Source organism: Nicotiana attenuata, unplaced genomic scaffold, assembly GCF_001879085.1.
Source record: "Nicotiana attenuata strain UT unplaced genomic scaffold, NIATTr2, whole genome shotgun sequence".
NCBI classification, from domain to species: domain Eukaryota; kingdom Viridiplantae; phylum Streptophyta; class Magnoliopsida; order Solanales; family Solanaceae; genus Nicotiana; species Nicotiana attenuata.
The window spans coordinates 1-19,840 of NW_017675890.1; the positions used below are offsets into that span (position 1 = coordinate 1).

The window sequence follows — 19,840 nt, forward strand, 5'->3', positions numbered from 1 at the left end:
AGTCAACATTCGGTTGACTTTTCCAAACTAACCTTCTCATAAAGAGACTTATTGTCTCATTTCTAACCGAACTCTATCCGAATTACTTCAAATTCTCCAAACACATATAATGAAACATATAGAAGCATAAAACGGGGAAAACGGGGCGGTAACTCCCGTAACGACGGGTCGGGTCGTCACAGCTAGAACCACGGGACTTGGGGAATGCCTTACACCTTCTCCCCGGATAACAGAATTCCTTATCCGGACTTTATTTTCGCAGACCAATAATAGAAGAGTCAAATCTTCCTTTGACTAGGGATTCAGATAAAAGGTGACTTGGAACACCGAAAAATCGATTCCAAGTGGCGACTCTGTAAATAAAATAAAACCTACTCAAATTTGTCACTTTAATTGGAAAAACTCTATAACCCACAAATCCATAACATACACATGATTCTTTTGGGGGTAGAAAAGGGGTGTGACATATATATATATATATATATATATATATATATATATATATATATATATATATAGAGAGAGAGAGAGAGAGAGAGAGCGCCACTAAGAGTTATCAACATCATTATTGCCTTTTAGAGATTGTTCAAAGATTATTATTGCCCCTAAATTGCACTGCTTTTTCCTCTCTACTTTGTTTTCCAGTAAGCCTTTTTTTTTTCATTTTTCTTATTTAGGACAATTTTTGGGTTTACTTGCATGGGATTTCTACATAAGTTCATTAAAAAAAGGGTTTGAAAATAGAAAAGATACAAATGCGGTATATTTTATAATAAAGATACATTCATATTTAAAGTTGTAAGATTATGCCAACTTCTTTTGACTTATTTTTCTTATTTGCAACTTTTACAGTCTTTTTTAAGGAATTATTCAATTCTAATACAACAAAACATTTGTTGTCATTGTAATGTTGCATTTGAATACCTAGTATGCCACTTTAACAATCACATGTATCTTAGGTACGACAATATCTTTTCACCGTCCAAAGCTCTTATAACCTAATTTATAAATTCCTTCTTATATTATTTTCATTTTCTAGCAATTAATGAATGGTTGAAAGTTGAAACCAGTAATAAATGATCTACATAGGCTAAATTTTGGTAATGACAAGAAGACTAAGTTTTTTTTTTTCAATTCCCAAGTTATCCGATCATCGGAGACTGTCTCTCTGTCCTTCCAGGTAAGACTGCGTACATCTTATCCTCCACATACCCCATTTGTAGGAAATTACTGAGTTTGTTATTATTGTCTCAAGTTATCCGGTCAATAAAATACAAATAATTGAACAAAGTCCTAATTTAGAATGGTTTGTGTGCAAGGTCCCAACTCAAAATTGTATTGGAGTAGGCAGAGATTATGAATTTGAGTCTTACCGCCACGCTTTGTCAAAAGAATCTATACGTGCTAAGCGCATCAAAATATATAAATCAAGCACGCACATCCTGGGACGTGTTAAAGAAATATAAATAAATAAATAATAATGTGCTCCCTTTAATTGTTTAAACTTTTAGATAATACCAACACATAATTTTTTTTTAAATACAAATTCCAACTGAAAGACTTGTTTTCTGCCCGGTACATGTCACAGATCCAAGATATGAACATTTTCCATAAATCTGCCTTATGTACTAAGCATTTGATATGATCACACAATTCAACGAAACAGCCAGAAATTTAAAACCGTATTTTACATCAATCAAAACAATGACAAGATAAGGGAATTTATTAGTATTTCTTTTTCTTTTCCAAAGCTAAAGAGAAACAAAATGTGAAACGCAATGTTAGTTTGTGTTGGAGCCTGACAGCCTAGCTACTAAATTTCCTTTATAGGTTTAGACGACGATGCACTAATTAACCAGTGAACTTCATTTTTTATTTCTTTTTTTTCCTTTGAGTAGATACGGAGCTAGAATATTAGTTATGAGTTTGATTAAATCAAATAATTTTAGTTCACATCTTTGTATTTTTTTAAAAAAAAATTATTAAACATATATAATTAAATTATTAAGTTCAAATTCAACAATTTAAAAGAATAAATATTTCAAACTAATAAACTTTAAATCATGACGAAGTTTATTGTCGTAGCAAAGAAAGATATGTTGCTTTCATGAAATTCTAGGTCTAACTTTTTGGTTTTTCCATGCACGTCGAATTTGGCATACTGTTGGAAAAAATGAAAACGGCAGAAGAGAAGAGATGGGGTTCACCAAAAAGGTTGTGGTGAAGTGGTAAGTACTCCTTCATCCTTAACCAGAGGTCTCCAGTTCGAGCCCCTGGGTATGGAGTCGTCTTTGTTAGAGAGCGCTTTACCCCATAATGTGGGACTTCCCGGCGCGAATCCGGATTAGTCGGGCCACAATGTAGGTACCAGATACCGGATGAGAAATAAAAAAAATAATAATAATAAAAAGGGAGATGGGGTCCAAAAGTAGGCACCGCCTTTTTTTGACATGAGAATATTGGGAGTTTATGTTATATTAAAGGAAGAGAAAGATAAAGATACCTTTTCATGGTTCAAACGTTTGACTTTGCATAATTTTTAATCTAGTATTATCTATTGAAAATATATATAAAAAATTACAATATAATTTAACTTGTTATAACTAACATACTACATGACTTATACTTTTAAGGAGTTTAAATTATATACACTGTTAATAAAATAAATTTTCACACCATGAAGTCACATTTACACGATGCAGCACATTTTTTTTTGGTCATAAGAAAATACTTAAATTAATAGAAGATTAAGAGTGGATATCAGTACAGCCTTATAGGCACATTATTAAGTTGTCTTATTTACTACTCTTATTACAAGCTCATATTTTAAGGAGACTTGCATATAGATATCCTTTGGATTAATTTTTTTTTATACTGATAGTATATAACTTAAACTCTTTTTCAAGTAACTAATTCACTTATTAAAATTTATTATAGCAAACAGGTTTTACTTTTCAAGTAATTAGCTTACTTATTATGAACAATTCTCCTATAAGTATCTATAGTTTAAAAAATTTATTCTTATTTTACCAATTAATTAATGCCTCGTATATATATCAGTAGAAGTATAGAAAATTAGGTGACACTAATTGTTCCTAGGTTCTCAAAAGCAATGGTCTATATGTAATAAGGTATCATCGTGCTTTATAAGGTATCAAACGTATATTAACTATAGTTTCACTCCTTTAAGTTTTCACCAATATATAAATTTTTACACTAATTGGACTAAAAGCAATACCCTTGAATACACTATATTTTAAGTAGTTTGTATAGTTTTGGATCTCACTAGAACTCGCATTAAAATTTCTTTATGACAGAAAGAGAATTATGCCACATTATAATTTTATTTTCTTTGTACGATTAAAAAATAATTAATTTATATACACTGATAGTTAAAAAACCCAATTTTGCACGGTTAGTGCAAATTAACCAAGTATAGCAGGTTGTTGCTCTAATTTTGAAGTTACCATATCAGACTTGATATAAAAACTACGTGTTGTTGTATGTCAACTTAATCTAATAGTGTAAAAAATTCATACCCCGTCAATAGAGACGGAGTTAGTCTATTAGGTGCAGGTTCGGCCGAACCCGATCACTTTTACTTGAACACTGTATATGTACAAGAAAATTCATTAAATATGTATAAAAAGTTAATTGCGAACCCAATAACTAAAACAAGCTATGGGTTTCGTGACAAATTCAAAACTCATAAACTCCAAATCTTGATTCCGCCTCTACCCGTCAATGCATGTAACTTCAATTAAAAAGGAAAAAGAAAAAAAAAAGAAGGTAAAATAGGGCTGGGTTTGAATGGGTTGTATTTAAAAGTCTTAAACATCATTAGTGATCATTAATTACCAAAGTCACTATTACAAGAAAATTTCTTTCCAGTCTAGGGCTGTAAGTTTTTACTCTATTTTTTTTTCTTTTTTTTGTTTTGGAAATAATAAGGAGGAGATGCCGAGGAATTAGGGTATGTTTCCTAAAGTCCAAACAGACCAAGAAAAGTCCATAATCTCAGACTCTTATCTGTATTTTTGTTCTTTCTCTTTATAGTTTGGAACCACTGTATACATATATACTCAAGTTAGGCAAACCCTTTAGCTTTATGAAAATATTCCAAATGTTTAGCTCTAGAAAATGAGGGATATCAGACAATACAAGAAATCTTTAGCTCCACGTTTAAGATGGTCTCCACAACTTCACGAGCTCTTCATTCAATCTGTTGAAAGCCTTGGTGGAAGAAACAGTAAGTTTCTGATTCATTCTTGGGTTTTCGAAAATCCGATAAAAGATCAGCATTTGAATTTGATGAGTTAAATCTTTATGTGTAAACTCATTACACTTTTGATGTTATGGGTTCAAAGTTTAATGTTTTTTGAAATTTTAGTGACTTTTCAATATATGTATATATATATATAAACTCTCTATTAGGTTCAGTTGAACTCGTTGACTATGGGTTGGGAGCTAATTAAATAGAGGTAAAATCAAGATCTAGAGTGATGGTTTTGAGAAGATAAAGTATGATCTTATTATATGTATACATCTTGAGACTATGCTAAGGCTTATGTTAATAACCATAATAACATACCCAGTGTGATCTTACAAGTGGGGTCTGAGGAGGGTGAGGTATATGCAAACCTTACCCGGCCCCTACTTTATGTAAAGTAGAAAGGTTGTTTCGATAGACTATCGGCTCAAGTTAATATGATGTACTAGGAATATTTGAACTTGGACAAGAGGATAAAGGAATAATAATAATTATTTCATTGTATTTTGACAGAAGCAACTCCAAAGAGAATTCTGCAGAAGATGGACATAAAGGGATTGGAGATTTCTCATGTTAAGAGCCATCTCCAGGTATTATTTTACTGCACCCACTATCTAAATTAATTAACCTAGCTACTTTATGTTTATCATCATATCCATATAATTCTTGGATAGAAAGTTTCCAGAATAATTTAACTTGGAAATTGAACTTCACCAGAAAAAACGAAAAAGAAAAAAAAGAATATAATGAGTGAAAAGCTGTGGCTTTTTTTTGTATAGCAGAATCATTTTCCCTTGAAAATTATCATTATTATCTCTAAAAAAAAAAACCGACTGGACTTGTGCTAAATCTAGGGAGCATTCCCCTTGATTTGACTAGCTTTCTATGGTTATAGTATACTAGTAAATAAGTTAGCAAGCCTAGGTAACTATAGTGTCCTATGTGACACTAACTACAAGTCCCATGTAATAAATGTTCCGTAATCTTTAATATATTTAATTCCTGTTTGCTCAAAAAATAAAAAAAAAGGCTGGATACAAAATTAATATTTTTAAATTTATTGTTTAAACATGTCAAAATATTTATGCGGCTTTAAACGCGTATCTTAGAGATAAATGCCAAGTTTAAGTTTTAAATTTAGAAAGCTATTATTATTTTCTGAACGGGCTAAAAAGATAATAGTACTCCCTGCTCTATTCCCATTTAGTTGTCATCTTTAAATAAAAATAGTTATTACAAAATACTTATAAATTTTAAAAATAATAAAAGAATTAATATCTTTTTTCAACTTCATCTTTATCCATTAGTTGTTCTAGAAAGTTAACAAAAAATGTTGATTGCTTATTATTCTTAAAAAGCATTTAAAAGCCTAACCTTCCAATTAAATAGGAATATAGGGAGTACCACATAAACTAGAATGGAAGGAGTTCCATTTAGTGAGTAACTCTATACCAGGCACAACAAATTTAAAAAAATAAAATAATCATGCCTATTGGAGCTAGGGCTCTATAGATTGGTCCAAGTATTCGAGGTTGGACATAACTTGAGGTTAACGTAGAAACCCATACACTTTAAATTTGAATTAGGGAAAAATTTGCACATGATGATTAAATAAAATAAATAACTAGTTAGGTTAGGCATGCAGCTAGATGTTAGCCCTAGAGTTATAAAATTGTTCAATAATAATTGATGAAAAACTCGAAATCCAAACTCCTTTTTTCTTTTAATTAGCTTTATTTTCCTTTCTATCTTTAATCATTCACAATATTAATTCATCTAAAAGGGCAGCTGACTAATAAATATGTAATAGACATATTTTATACATATTTCTTTTGTATATTTGGCTAGCCGATTGTAATTATAGCCCTTATTGATTTTATGTTCATCCATTTGAATTTCTGAAAATCAGATGTATAGAAACATGAAGGAGCAACCCAGCCTCCATGTTGTGATGCCATATTTCAATTTATCTTCGACACTGTAAGTCTTACATAGACTTCTTTTAGCTTCAAAAGATAATTTTATTAATATTACTTATGCATCATATTACATAACGGAAATTTTCAGGATGTTTTAATTAGTTCCACTCAAGTCTAATATACGTAATAGGTCGTCTAACATATACTTTATTTTAACTACTCCTGATAACAACACTTGCTTTGACTAATTGAACTACAGTCAGATCTTTCTAAAATAACAATTTTTTATAATAACACTTTAATATAACGACAGTGTTTTTTTTTAATCATTTTTTCATGTTATGTTATAATATATGTTTTCTATACGCTTTACTATAACTGTCAAAAAATATTACGACAAACGAGATTGTTATAGAGAGGTTTGATTGTACTGTGTATTATCTATCTATGACTAGTCATTATTACTCATATTAAAGGCATTTGACCTTTTCCATACATCCTTCAGGCTTGTGTCTAAAAGATTGAGCAGTAAGCAGAAAGAATGTGGAAGTCAATTCTGTTGCAAAGAAAGAAATTCATCTGACCAAAATGGTGAAAATATTCATTACAATGACTACCAGGTAAAATGGTCTTCTTAATTTGTACTTACTTTATTTTTGAAGTTAAGTTATATACATGCACTACACTATTAGTGAAGTTAGACCGATAATAACATATTACTCCTTCCGTCTCATATTATCTGTCATAATTCTCTTGTACATGCCCCTTGATAAAAATTAATTATGATCAGATTTTGACTACTTAACCCTTATTCATGTCTTAATATTTAATCTTTCTTCATATGTATTTGAACAAAGTTATCCATAATTGAGGTGTTTGTAGTTTTCAGACATATTTATTACTAAGGGTAAAAAAGAAAAAAGATAATTAATTTTGTCTTGAACTTCTAAAGTGACAAATAATTTGAGACAATTATTTTGAATAACCACGACTGATAATATGAGACAGAGGGAGTAGTTATTATTTTTATCAGGTTACTAATTAATATTTATTATAGAATTTTACTTGTAAATAACTTCTAATAAGTTACTTGATTTTGTAATAGTTTTTACTTTTTAGACCATTAATATATAGAACCTATAAATTGAACTCTTTACTTTAGCCTTATCGAGAAAACTGAATGTTGTACAAATTTAAAATTCCTTTTTCTTTTGGTGATTTACAGGAAGCAGAAGGAAGTATAAGTAGTGGAATGACAAAGGAAGAAGAAGAATACTGTAAAAAGGAGAGAAACTTTTGGCCTGTGGATAATCATAAAAAATTTCACTCTACTATGGAAAACACTCAGATTAACCTAGATTTATCTCTCTCTTAATTCCTTTTATATTGCTAATTATGTGAGTATAGAATAGACCCCTAGCTAGTATGACATTCTTCTTATGTTTATTTATGTACTAGTTTCTATGAACGCGCGTTGCACGTTTATAATGACACGTAATTATTTAATCTTATTTATATGAAGGAACAATAAATTTTAATTAATTATGTGACGACCCGACCCGTCGTCTCATGTATTACAGCCCCGTTTCCCCCATTTACTGCTTCTTCATGTTTCATTATCAGCAACGAGTGAGTTATAGTTGAATTGAATTGGTTTGGATAGGAAATGAGACACTTAGTCTCTTTAAGGAAGGCTTAAGTTGGAAAGGTCAACCGGACGTTGACTTATGAGTTAGAAGGTTGGGATGTGATTTCCGGTGATTCGGTTAGCTTCGGGGGATGATTTGTAACTTGGGAGTGCGATCGGAATTGATTTTGGAGGCCCGGTGTAGAATTAGGCTTGAATTGGCGAGGTTAGTATTTTGGCGAATTCCGGTGGATGGGTGAGAATTTGATCCCGGGGGTCGGAATGGAATTCCGAGAGTTGTTGTAGCTTCGTTAAGTGATTTTGGATATGTGTGCAAATTTTCAGGTCATTCGGACACCGGTTGGTCGGATTTTTGATCGAAAGTGCATTTCAGAAGTTCTTGAAGAACTTAGGCTTGAATCCGATGTGAATTGATGATTTTAGTGTTGTTAGGTGTGTTTTGATGATTGGAGCAAGTTCGTATGATGTATTGGGATATGTTGGTGCCTTTGGCTGAGGTCCCGGGGGACTCGGGGTGGTTTCGGATGGTTAACGGGATGAAATTTGGAGTTTAAAGGCTGCTAAAGGATCTGGTACCTGGTATTTCCGCTTCTGCGGAAATGGACCGCAGAAGCGGTCACGCAGAAGCGAGAGGGGGCCCGTAGAAGCGAAAATGGGACTGGGAGATTTTCCGCAAAAGCGGACCAGCGGACCGTAGAAGCGGACCCGCTTACGCGATTGGTTGACCGCAGAAGCGGTCTTGGGGAAAAGTTGAGGAACCGCAAGTAACCGCAAAAGCGGTGTCGCAGAAGCGACAAAAGGACCGCAAAAGCGGAAAGAACTGTTCAGAAGGAGGTTTTTATTATAATATTTCATCCGCGAGGGTTATGTATTTTCCACCATTTTGAGCGAGCTTTGAGAGCTTTGAGGCGATTTTGAAGAGGGATTCAAGGAGGAATGATTAGAGGTAAGTTCCTTGGCCTAAATACTCGAGATTCTGTTAAATTAAACATGGAAATTGGTTGGAATTCATTAAAAGGGGTAAAGCTAGGGCTTGAGTTTTTGATATTTCAAATTGGGATTTGATAGGTCATTTGAGCTCGGATTTGGGAGTTCTTGGTATGTATGGACTCGTGGCGAGACGAGGAATCTGGTAATGTAAATTTTGTAATTTTTCGAGAAGTGGGCCCGGGGCTCGGGTTTTGCCAACTTAGTGAATATTGGTGTTTTTCGAGTCTTTTCGATTGGGTTATGTTTCTTTAGCCTATTGTAATGTATTCGTTGTAGTTTTAATCAGATTCGGCATGCGAAGAGGTTGATTCGAAAGGCAAAGGCATAGCGAGCTAGACTTGTGGCCGGCTTGAGGTGAGTAATAGATGTAGATGATGACCTGAGGGTTTGAAACCCCGGTATATCACATTGTGACGCTATATTGAGGCGAGACACGTACTCTATGACGAGTGCGGGGTCGATTGTGACTGGGGATTGTGACCTAGTCCGTTTCGATTGATGTTCGTACTGTGTTCTTGACTAGAAATTATTTGGCAATCATCCTACTTGGATTTTATGAATATGTTTGGGGCTTTGTGCCTATCATTTGCATCCTTCAGGGATCCTTATCACTGCTTCCATGATGCTTAGCATATTTCATGATATCAGTCCTGAGTTAGACACTGCCTCGAAATGTTTAGTAAATAAATAAAGGTTTAAAAACTTAGCTCTATAATTCCTAATAATTGAAACTAAAAATGAACAATTTGACTGTGCCCGAGTGGCTTGCATGCATATATATATCTGGACTGAGTGTGGATCGGGCTGCACGCCGCAGCGAATGCTACGATGATATTGCGCTTGGGCTGTAGGAGCCCCTCCGGAGTCTGAACCCCCAAAGTGAGCGCGGGTACCCAAATGATCGGGCTGCGCGCCGCAGCGGTCATGTGTTTTGCATTGCATTCATGCATTTATACCTATTTGTCTTACTTGTTCTGGTATTGTTGTTGTTCCACCGTTTTATGTGCTGAATCGCTGATTATAGCTTTATATTGTAATATTTCGGAATTTCTTACTTTTAGCCATTATATATGTTTATTACTCACTGAGTTGGAAGTACTCACTTTACTCCCTGCACCTCGCGTGCAGTTGCAGGTATTGTTCACCCGGTAGCGGGTTATTAGCTGATTGAAGGTATTACTATTGTAGCTGAGCAAGGTGACCGCCAGCGTTCGCGTCACCGGACTTCGTCTTTTGATTCCAGATTTTATTTTGGTATATTATTGGCCCTGTAGTTGTGTTCATACTTCTTTAGATGCTCGTGACTTGTGACACCCTGGTCGGGTAGTGATTAACAGTTTCTAATGCCATTAAGTTGTGTCTTCTATTCATTTATGTTTAATAATTGTTAGTGAAAGGATTTGGGTTAGTTGGCTGGCCTTGTCTTCACGAGAGGCGCCATCACGACCGGGTATGGGAATTGGTTCGTGACAAGTTGGTATCAGAGCCTAGGTTACTAGGTCTCACGAGTCATGAGCAGGTTTAGTAGAGTCTCGCGGATCAATACGGAGACGTCTGTATTTATCCTCGAGAGGCTGCAGAACCTTTAGGAAAACTTCCCATTCTTGGAATTCTTATCGTGCGTACTTGATTCAGCTTGAGATATAACTCTTGAAATTCCTTCCACACATCTGATGCGCACGTGAGCGCTTAGTATTATATGTGCCTTGATGATTTGTGATTCCCCGATCGAGGGGCGAGAGGTAATCTTTGTGAGTATGTTGGGCCAGTCTGGAGGATTTGAGGCCGGATCTTGCCTATGGCTTGAGCACCGAGGTGCTGATCGTGTGAGCAAGTGTTTTGAACTTATATGTTCAGTATTGCCCCTATTAGCCGGAATGGCGGTTTGGTATTCAGGTGATGAGTATATTAGTACTGCGAGATGTAATTATATGACTTGGTAGTGACGAAGAAGTCTGTTGGATAATAGATGAACTGTTAAGTGATTCGTTTCCTATTGTTATTTGATGTGTAGCCCGAATTATGGGCGCGTGAAGAATATTTTTGTATCTCCTAGTTGGGAGTGAAATGCATTACGTGTGGAGGTATGAGTTCAGACTCGGGAAGACTAAATTGATTGTGTTATGTGTATGATGGTGGAAGGTGTGCTGAAATACTAAATTGAGGCGAAGCAGGTGGGTTATCTCCTGCGGAGTGTTCTTGAGTTGTATGATCCTTATGTGTCCGTTAGAAGATTCCATGTGTAATTGAAAGGTACGTGTTGTAATTTGGGAATTTGGGTCGCTTAAAAGAGTGGACTCAGCGGATGTGGGAATGAATGCCAGGTTTGCAGAGGATTTCAGTACCAGATGATCTGTGTTTTCGTAAACTAGTAGATGATTTGAGTTTAATCTCACTATAATATTGCGACATCATTAGAGTAAGAAGTATTGTGGGTTATTGAATGTGTCCTGATAGATGGCTTCGAGCCAAGTTGGGGAGGTTGCTGTTGATTAGCTGATTGCACGGTTATGTGCTATGTTGGTTACGTCTCGAGGTATGCTAGCGAATCGGTTCTAGTTGCAGAAATTGAGCCGAGGATGGGCGAGTGAAGCAAAATTTCGACAAAGGTTATATTATGTTCCATAGGGTATGAGAATTTCGGAATGTCTAGAGTTGTTGTTGGTAAAGAATGCTCGGTGCATAAAGCAGGAAGTTGTTTGGTTGTATTGGGATGAGGGTCTCATTTTACGGTATCGGAGTGTCAATAAAGCACGAGTGGTTCTGTTCGTTAAATCAGGTAATTTGCAGATGAATAAGAGAGAATGACTCTCGAGAATGGTTTTAAGGTGTTCAAGAATCTACATGTAGCACTCAGGTGTTTTAAGGTGGTGTATGTGACTAAAGACAGTGTTTTGAATAGAAAATGTCAAGACTTGTGGTATTTTTATGTTGATCATGGGATCCTATGTGTCGGTACCTGGAAATTAAAGGAAGCGATTTAGACTCGCAGAAAGTTCTTCAGAGTAAAGCATTCGGGAGTGTGGTATTTCTGGGAAACAATTGAGAGAGTATTCAGTGGCCTAGGGGTCTTAGACGGTGTGGTCTTATGTGCGAGTCTCGTGTGGTAAGCCTGGATTGAGGCATTGTGATGCTACAACGAGGAAGAAATATCAAGTGGATGATGAATAAAAATGGAAATTAGATAGATGTAATAGCTTGATAGTAGACCGAATCGGTATGGTAAGGATGTGATTAATTCTTCGTATGTGTTCGAGGTAATGGGCTTTTACAGGTATTGTGCAGCAAGACTCTTGAGTTCTGACAGCTTGCTTAGCTTGGTCCGGGTAGAAGGATTCAGTCGTGGCAGTTTAGCTTGTGCAATGGAATTGGGGGAGAGTTCTTGATAAGTTTTACCGTGGTTTAGAGACGTATAAATTGCCTATGGGCATGCGAAGCATGGAATGTGTAATGATTTCTCTTCTTGATGGGATTGATGGAGAGTTCTTGACTAGTGGAGTACGTAGAAGTTTGTGGTTAGGAAGGGAGATGGAGTTCTCATGTTATACTAGTGTGGTATGGTATATGCGATATGTGGTGGAGGATTGGGATTTGTGTGTGTAAGGTTACGGTTCTGTTCATAATGGAAAGTCATTAAATTCTTAAGCAGCACGGGCAGCTGCAGGTGATTAAAGAATCGATCTTCAAATGATTAAGGAAAATGGTATTGCCAACCATAGTGATTCGACGAGGGTATATGTTCCAGTAAAAAGGCAATGTGATGTAAACTGATAATACTTCGGTAGTGTTGCGCCATTTGGGATCGACTGTTGATATCTGAGTTTGTTTGATGGCACAGGGAAACTTTAGAATACCTTTCGTGGGATGATTGGGTACTTGAGGTGCGATATGTATTCGTACGGCGCAATTTGGGATCAGGTATAGTGATTTGTATGCTATATGGAGTTAGAGACTAGGAGTTCTCGTGATCAGACTATGCAGTGGTTGTAGATCGTGTGTATCGGCGCCGTTTAGCGGTTATTGAGATTTGGAGGTCCGAGTGGATCTTTTCCTTGCTTGGTATGCCAGATTTTGGATATGATATTGGATTGTAGACTGGTTGTCTTAGTGTTGGATTATTCTAGACTATTGTACTACGGGCTATGCAGGAAATGCCATGGGTTGAGTGGCGAGGTGCATTGGACTATGTTCTTGCAGAGTGGTATATATTTCAAAAGATTCAGCGGACGGCTGAGAAGGATTGCTTTCCTTAATAGGGCCTTCGCGACGGATGTCAGTGCAGAGGTTCTACCATTGATTCAGTTCCGGTATGAGTGACCTTTTCGGATGCGCTCCTTGTGGCCGGGCATGTTGCCGGGCGAGGTTTTGGATTTCGATGTTGGTTTGGTGCCGGGCACCGTATTGTACGGCTCCGACAGGAGTTATAGTAGTGGAAGGAGTAGCTTTAGGCTTTCTTGGTAATGAGTTTGTTGGTAGGCCGATGTGGATACGTGTTTATCTTGAGTTGGCTTGGTTGGCCCCGAATTGTATTGTTGAGGGGTAGGTTGATTCGATCGTTATTGAGCTTGTTAGTGATCTGAGGAGAGCTATGAGTTGCTTTTCGGTGTTGTGAGACGTTATGATTTGTTGGTTATGGGCACATGTGGTGTAGTTCTATTGGGGGATTCATAGTGAAAGTCGAGCGGGAAGAGTAATTGGGTGTTGCTCGAAAAATGGAGAATTGATTATGATCTATCGGGTTGCGTGGTGTATGTTATTTTGTTTCACCGTGGGTGTAATGAATTGCTTTGGTTCCAGACATCAAATTGTGCGTGGCTGTCGATTTCGAGCATAGTGACTTGAGGTTTCATGTGTAACAGTGTTTGGATAGGAATCGCGCATTGTAGCGAGGCCACTTGGAGATATGACCTTTCGGGGTAGATTCAGGTGTTCCATTTCTATGATGTGAGACGGGGTATCAGCCTTGTGTTGTGCCGGTACTGATGAGCTTGAGGTACAGCTTTTTTGTTTGAGTCATTTTTCATGATTTGAGTATGTTCAGACCGTTTCTTATTGGAGCGCGTATTATGCAAGTTGTGGCTTAGGCCTGTATTGAGGCGTCATATTACCGGAGTGGTGTGTTGGATTCGAGGTGATCGTTGGGTTCACTAATGAATACGAACGGATTTGATTTCAGCTTGTTGGAAGGATAATATCGAGGTTCGGCTCGGAAGCTGTCATGGTATTAGTCAAATGGGAAGTGGCTTCATGAATGGTTGATCTGAGAAGTGGTTACGGTCTATCGCGTGTTTTATTTATCGTTGGCATTATATGAAAGTGTTAGAATAAGACTTTAGCTAATAAGGGATTTTCTAGCGGTATTTGGTTGTTGTGGGCAACTGCCGTGAATAGAGGCTATCGTTTCGACTGTTGGATTGTGTGGTATATTATAGGATTTCACTTGAGGTTGCAGGTATGGGTTATTACAGCTGGTTCGGGCTTATTCTGAGTATAGATGTGAGGTTCTGATCTTGTGTATGACTTCGGAAAGTGCAATGTGGTCCTACGGTTTATGGTTTAAATGGACTGTGAGATTTCGGCTATGTTGTGTTGTCGGACCTATATGAGATAGGGTGACGTAAGATCACCCCGGGTATATGCTTGGTAAAGTTATTCAGCTGTTGGTTAGCTTCAAGGACAACTCTGGGTACGCTCGAGGACGAGCGTTGGTTTAAGTTGGGGAGGATGTGACGACCCGACCCGTCGTCTCATGTGGTATTGCTTTGTTTCCCCCATTTACTGCTTCTTCATGTTTCATTATCAGCAACGAGTGAGTTATAGTTGAATTGAATTGGTTTGGATAGGAAATGAGACACGTAGTCTCTTTAAGGAAGGCTTAAGTTGGAAAGGTCAACCGGATGTTGACTTATGAGTTAGAAGGCTCGGATGTGATTTCCGGTGATTCGGTTAGCTTCGGGGGATGATTTGTGACTTGGGAGTGCGATCGGAATTGATTTTGGAGGCCCGGTGTAGAATTAGGCTTGAATTGGCGAGGTTAGTATTTTGGCGAATTCCGGTGGATGGGTGAGAATTTGATCCGGGGGTCGGAATGGAATTCCGTGAGTTGCTGTAGCTTCGTTAAGTGATTTTGGATATGTGTGCAAATTTTCAGGTCATTCGGACATCGTTTGGTCGGGTTTTTGATCGAAAGTGCATTTCGGAAGTTCTTGAAGAACTTAGGCTTGAATCCGATGTGAATTGATGATTTTAGTGTTGTTAGGTGTGTTTTGATGATTGGAGCAAGTTCGTATGATGTATTGGGATATGTTGGTGCCTTTGGCTGAGGTCCCGGGGGCCTCGGAGTGGTTTCGGATGGTTAACGGATGAAATTTGGAGTTTAAAGGCTACTGAAGGATCTGGTACCTGGTGTTTCCGCTTCTGCGGTCGGTCACGCAGAAGCGTCGGTCACGCAGAAGCGAGAGGGGGCACGCAGAAGCGCTTACGCAGAAGCGAGAGGGGGCCCGCAGAAGCGAAAATGGGCCTGGGAGATTTTTCCGCAAAAGCGGACCAGCGGACCGTAGAAGTGGACCCGCTTACGCGATTGGCTGACCGCAGAAGCGGTCTTGGGGAAAAGATGAGGAACCGCAGAAGCGGATAAGTAACCGCAAAAGCGGTGTCGCAGAAGCAACAAAAGGACCGCAAAAGCGGAAAGAACTGTTCAGAAGGGGGTTTTATTATAATATTTCATCCGCGAGGGTTATGTATTTTCCACCATTTTGAGCGAGCTTTGAGAGCTTTGAGGCGAGTTTGAAGAGGGATTCAAGGAGGAATGATTAGAGGTAAGTTCCTTGGCCTAAATACTCGAGATTCTGTTAAATTTGACATGGAAATTGGTTGGAATTCATTAAAAGGGGTAAAGCTAGGGCTTGAGTTTTTGATATTTTAAATTGGGATTTGATAGGTCATTTGAGCTCGGATTTGGGAGTTCTTGGTATGTATGGACTCGTGGCGAGACGAGGAATCCGGTAATGTAAATTTTGTAATTTTTCGAGAAGTGGGCCCGGGGCTCGGGTTTTGCCAACTTAGTGAATTTTGGTGTTTTCCGAGTCTTTTCGATTGGGTTATGTTTCTTTAGCCTATTGTAATGTATTCGTAGTGGTTTTAATCAGATTCGGCGTGCGAAGAGGTTGATTCGAAAGGCAAAGGCATGGCGAGCTAGACTTGTGGCCGGCTTGAGGTGAGTAATAGATGTAGATGATGACCTGAGGGTTTGAAACCCCGGTATATCACATTGTGACGCTATATTGAGGCGAGACACGTACTCTATGACAAGTGCGGGGTCGATTGTGACTGGGGATTGTGACCTAGTCCGTTCCGATTGATGTTCGTACTGTGTTCTTGACTAGAAATTATTTGGTAATCATCCTACTTGGATTTTATGAATGTGTTTGGGGCTTTGTGCCTATCGTTTGCATCCTTCAGGGATCCTTATCACTGCTTCCATGATGCTTGGCATATTTCATGATATCAGTCCTGAGTTAGACACTGCCTCGAAATGTTTAGTAAATAAATAAAGGTTTAAACACTTAGCTCTATAATTCCTAATAATTGAAACTAAAAATGAACAATTTGACTGTGCCCGAATGGCTTGCATGCATATATATATATATCTGGACTGAGTGTGGATCGGGCTGCACACCGCAGCGAATGCTACGATGATATTGCGCTTGGGCTGTAGGAGCCCCTCCGGAGTCTGAACCCCCACAGTAAGCGCGGGTACCCAAATGGGTCGGGCTGCGCGCCGCAGGGGTCATGTGCATTGCATTGCATTCATGCATTCATGCATTTATACCTATTTGTCTTACTTGTCCTGGTATTATTGTTGTTCCACCGTTTTATGTGCTGAATCGCTGATTATAGCTTTATATTGTAATATTTCGGAATTTCATACTTTCAGCCATTATATATGTTTATTACTCACTGAGTTGGAAGTACTCACTTTACTCCCTGCACCTCGCGTGCAGTTGCAGGTATTGTTCACTCGGTAGCGGGTTATTAGCTGATTGAAGGTATTACTATTGTAGCTGAGCAAGGTGACCGCCAGCGTTCGCGGCACCGGACTTCGTATTTTGATTCCAGATTTTATTTTGGTATATTATTGGCCCTGTAGTTGTGTTCATACTTCTTTAGATGCTCGTGACTTGTGACACCCCGGTCGGGTAGTGATTAACAGTTTCTAATGTCATTAAGTTGTATCTTCTATTTATTTATGTTTAATAATTGTTAGTGAGAGGATTTGGGTTAGTTGGCTGGCCTTGTCTTCACGAGAGGCACCATCACGACCGGGTATGGGAATTGGGTCGTGACACTTTATTATGATCATTTTGATCATTTGCTCATCTTCTTTATCAAGAAGTTTATTTGAAACCGATTTGTCTATATGCTTTAAGCGTACCATAGACTTTGTCCTTCTAGGACTTAATAGGAGCATTTGCAACGAGAATATAGTTACTTTCTTTGGGCCAGCAAATGCGTCTGGCATGCTTTGCAATATATTGCAAATGAATTATCCTTTTATGAACCTTAATTTCATATTATCTTATTCGAGGATCTAGATGTATGATCACGCCCAACTATGCCTTATAAAAAGGACTAAGCGGTCGTTGCAAATATAATCCGGTTTACAAGTCCGGAGTCGAATCCCACAGAGAACTAAGGCTTAGCTACAGTTGTTCACTATCACCAAGAATACAAGCTTGAACAATTCCTAACTTATAGATATTAAGATTCTTGTATTTAACTAACTAACTAACAAATTAAAATAATAAATTAACACTAAAGATACTACAGGTTGGAGAAAAGATTAAGGAGGTCTAGAGTTATGATTTCCCCAATTGTCGGAATCTTTCCCGCTATGTCTTCTATAATTTCGCCTAAGTATTCTCTAACGATCATGAGCGCTCTGCGTGTTGCAATTCTCTCCCGAGTAATTACGACAATTTACTAGACATACTCTCCCGAGTTACGCTAGCTGACTTTAATTACAGCTGTCTTAGATCGCACCCAAGGTTTCGTTATCCCTAATCCCACCTTTAAACCCTTGGTTATTGATTCCTCACATACGTCGGAGTGATGTTGTTCAACAACTACCTAAATATGCACTCTCTCCCGAGTAATACATACTAAATAGGCACAGCTAATTGAGGGCCCTTCAATCAACCACAAGAATACATAGTTGAGCAAATAGAGAAAATACTACGGCTCAATTATATAAAAACATAACAAGAATTTATCCTACAAAAGGTTCCATCAAAATCCTAGATAACAAATTAGCTATTCATAATAGTATGTAAAACTACAATACTAAAAGTCATAACCAACAACAAAAAATAGGAAGGGGAAGGAAAAACTCGTAGAAGAATTCCCCGCCTTGCTCCTATTGTGTCTCTGCCTCCTTAGGTCGAATCTGTGTCAAAAATATGTCCAACCTCCTCAAAATACCATTTTTCCATGTATATATACAAAGTAGGGTTGGGCCCAAACAATTATACCTTCTCCAACGTGAAAAAGGACAAGTTTCCAGGCCTGGACTAGCGCGGGCGCGCTAGTGACCGCGCTAGTGGCCGTGCATACTAAAAAGTGCACTGCCTCGGTCCGCGACCAGGTCCGCAATCGCGGTTTTGACCGTATTTTTTACCCTGTTTCGTTTGAAATTTGGAAAAACGTAAAACATGAAAGTTGTAGCTCTTTGAGTTAGCTTTCCAACTGTATATTATATAGCTCAAATGGAGTTCTGATCAAAGAGTTATGTCTATTTTACTAGACAGTGCGCAATATGCCTACTCGAGTCTTCGTTTGTTCTTAACTATCAAAGTTGACCCCTGACACGATCCCGGCTTAATTCCTTGGACTTTTTCTCAGACTTCAAAGCTCCAAATCACTTGAATTCATTCCATAACATCTATATAGCTCGGAATCACTCCTACAAGGCATAAAACACACAGTTAGTGCAAAACACTAGCGGTTAAAGCTCAAACTCAATTAAAGTGCAGTAAATTAGAGTGTAATAAATGACTAAAATACGCAATTATAGCCTATCATCAATGTACAAATGATAATTCATTCCACGTAACTTTTTCTCAACTATTTATCATGTCTCCCTCTCACGTTAGAAAAACTAACTTGTTTCCTCAACTTTGAGAACCCATCTTTGTGCGTTATAGTGTTAATCAAAATATACATCGCACATCAATAATAATAAGATGGAATTATTTGGTTCCTGACCCTGAACCACTTGTGAGGGGAGAAAATAATATACTTTGGTATATAACGTATATCAAACTGATATAGATAACTTTGTTCTCATAAGCAATTGTTTAGCTATTAAGTAGAGGCACTTAATAAATCATTTTGCTAAACCAACTGTGATGTAAACCAACTTATCAAGATGAACTTCTTGAATAGAAAATATGGAAATTATGCTCTAAATTAAATTATTGAGCAAGTTACCTCGCAAACACCAGGTTGCGGGTCAATAATAATTGCACATGTAACCATCTCATAGATGCATCTTATGTGGTATACATGGCAGGTGAATGGGCTCATATTCACCTTTGATATTTCCAGCATTCATAGGATTCAATCCCAATTTTAGTTGGTATATTAATTAATGAGAACAGGCAACATAAGAGAATTCGTAAATAACTTTCTAGTTCTTTATTATTTACCCATGTGAATTCTCTTTTATTTTTGCACATCATACTTAAAATGATATGAGTAAACAAATTATGCCAACTGAATAAATTATCAATATTGATAAACTTCAGATTTACACCATGACGTGTGCAATTATCAATAAACTCCAAGTTTATTATGATATGGGTTTTTATATCAATAAACTTCTACTTTATTGTGGCATTCTTTTGTTTGTGTAGTACAAACTGGAGGATAAAGCGGGTAGCTTTTCACATACATATTACCCCGCTACAAGTTGTAGTTATAAAAAGTATTAAATCTTTCCTTTATTTATAGTCT

General features: G+C 37.4%; 1 protein-coding gene across 1 annotated transcript; it reads left to right on the plus strand.

The window, feature by feature from the left end:
- Window positions 1-4,069: 4,069 nt before the first annotated feature.
- On the plus strand, window positions 4,070-7,707 carry LOC109220556 (transcription repressor KAN1-like). The gene is made up of 5 exons (XM_019385017.1): window positions 4,070-4,249; window positions 4,784-4,860; window positions 6,180-6,250; window positions 6,695-6,809; window positions 7,415-7,707. Exons 1-5 carry the CDS (start codon window positions 4,141-4,143, stop codon window positions 7,562-7,564), a joined length of 522 nt encoding a protein of 173 aa, XP_019240562.1. The 5' UTR covers window positions 4,070-4,140; the 3' UTR covers window positions 7,565-7,707.
- The last annotated feature ends 12,133 nt before the right edge of the window (window positions 7,708-19,840 follow it).

What these genes read in the sequence shown, in the direction of transcription:
- LOC109220556 (XM_019385017.1), top strand. Translation starts at nt 4,141, where the DNA reads ATGAGGGATATCAGACAATACAAGAAATCTTTAGCTCCACGTTTAAGA. An exon ending in AAGCCTTGGTGGAAGAAACA is followed by an intron (nt 4,250 to 4,783) that starts GTAAGTTTCTGA and finishes GTATTTTGACAG; the next exon opens with AAGCAACTCCAAAGAGAATT. An exon ending in TTCATTACAATGACTACCAG is followed by an intron (nt 6,810 to 7,414) that starts GTAAAATGGTCT and finishes GGTGATTTACAG; the next exon opens with GAAGCAGAAGGAAGTATAAG.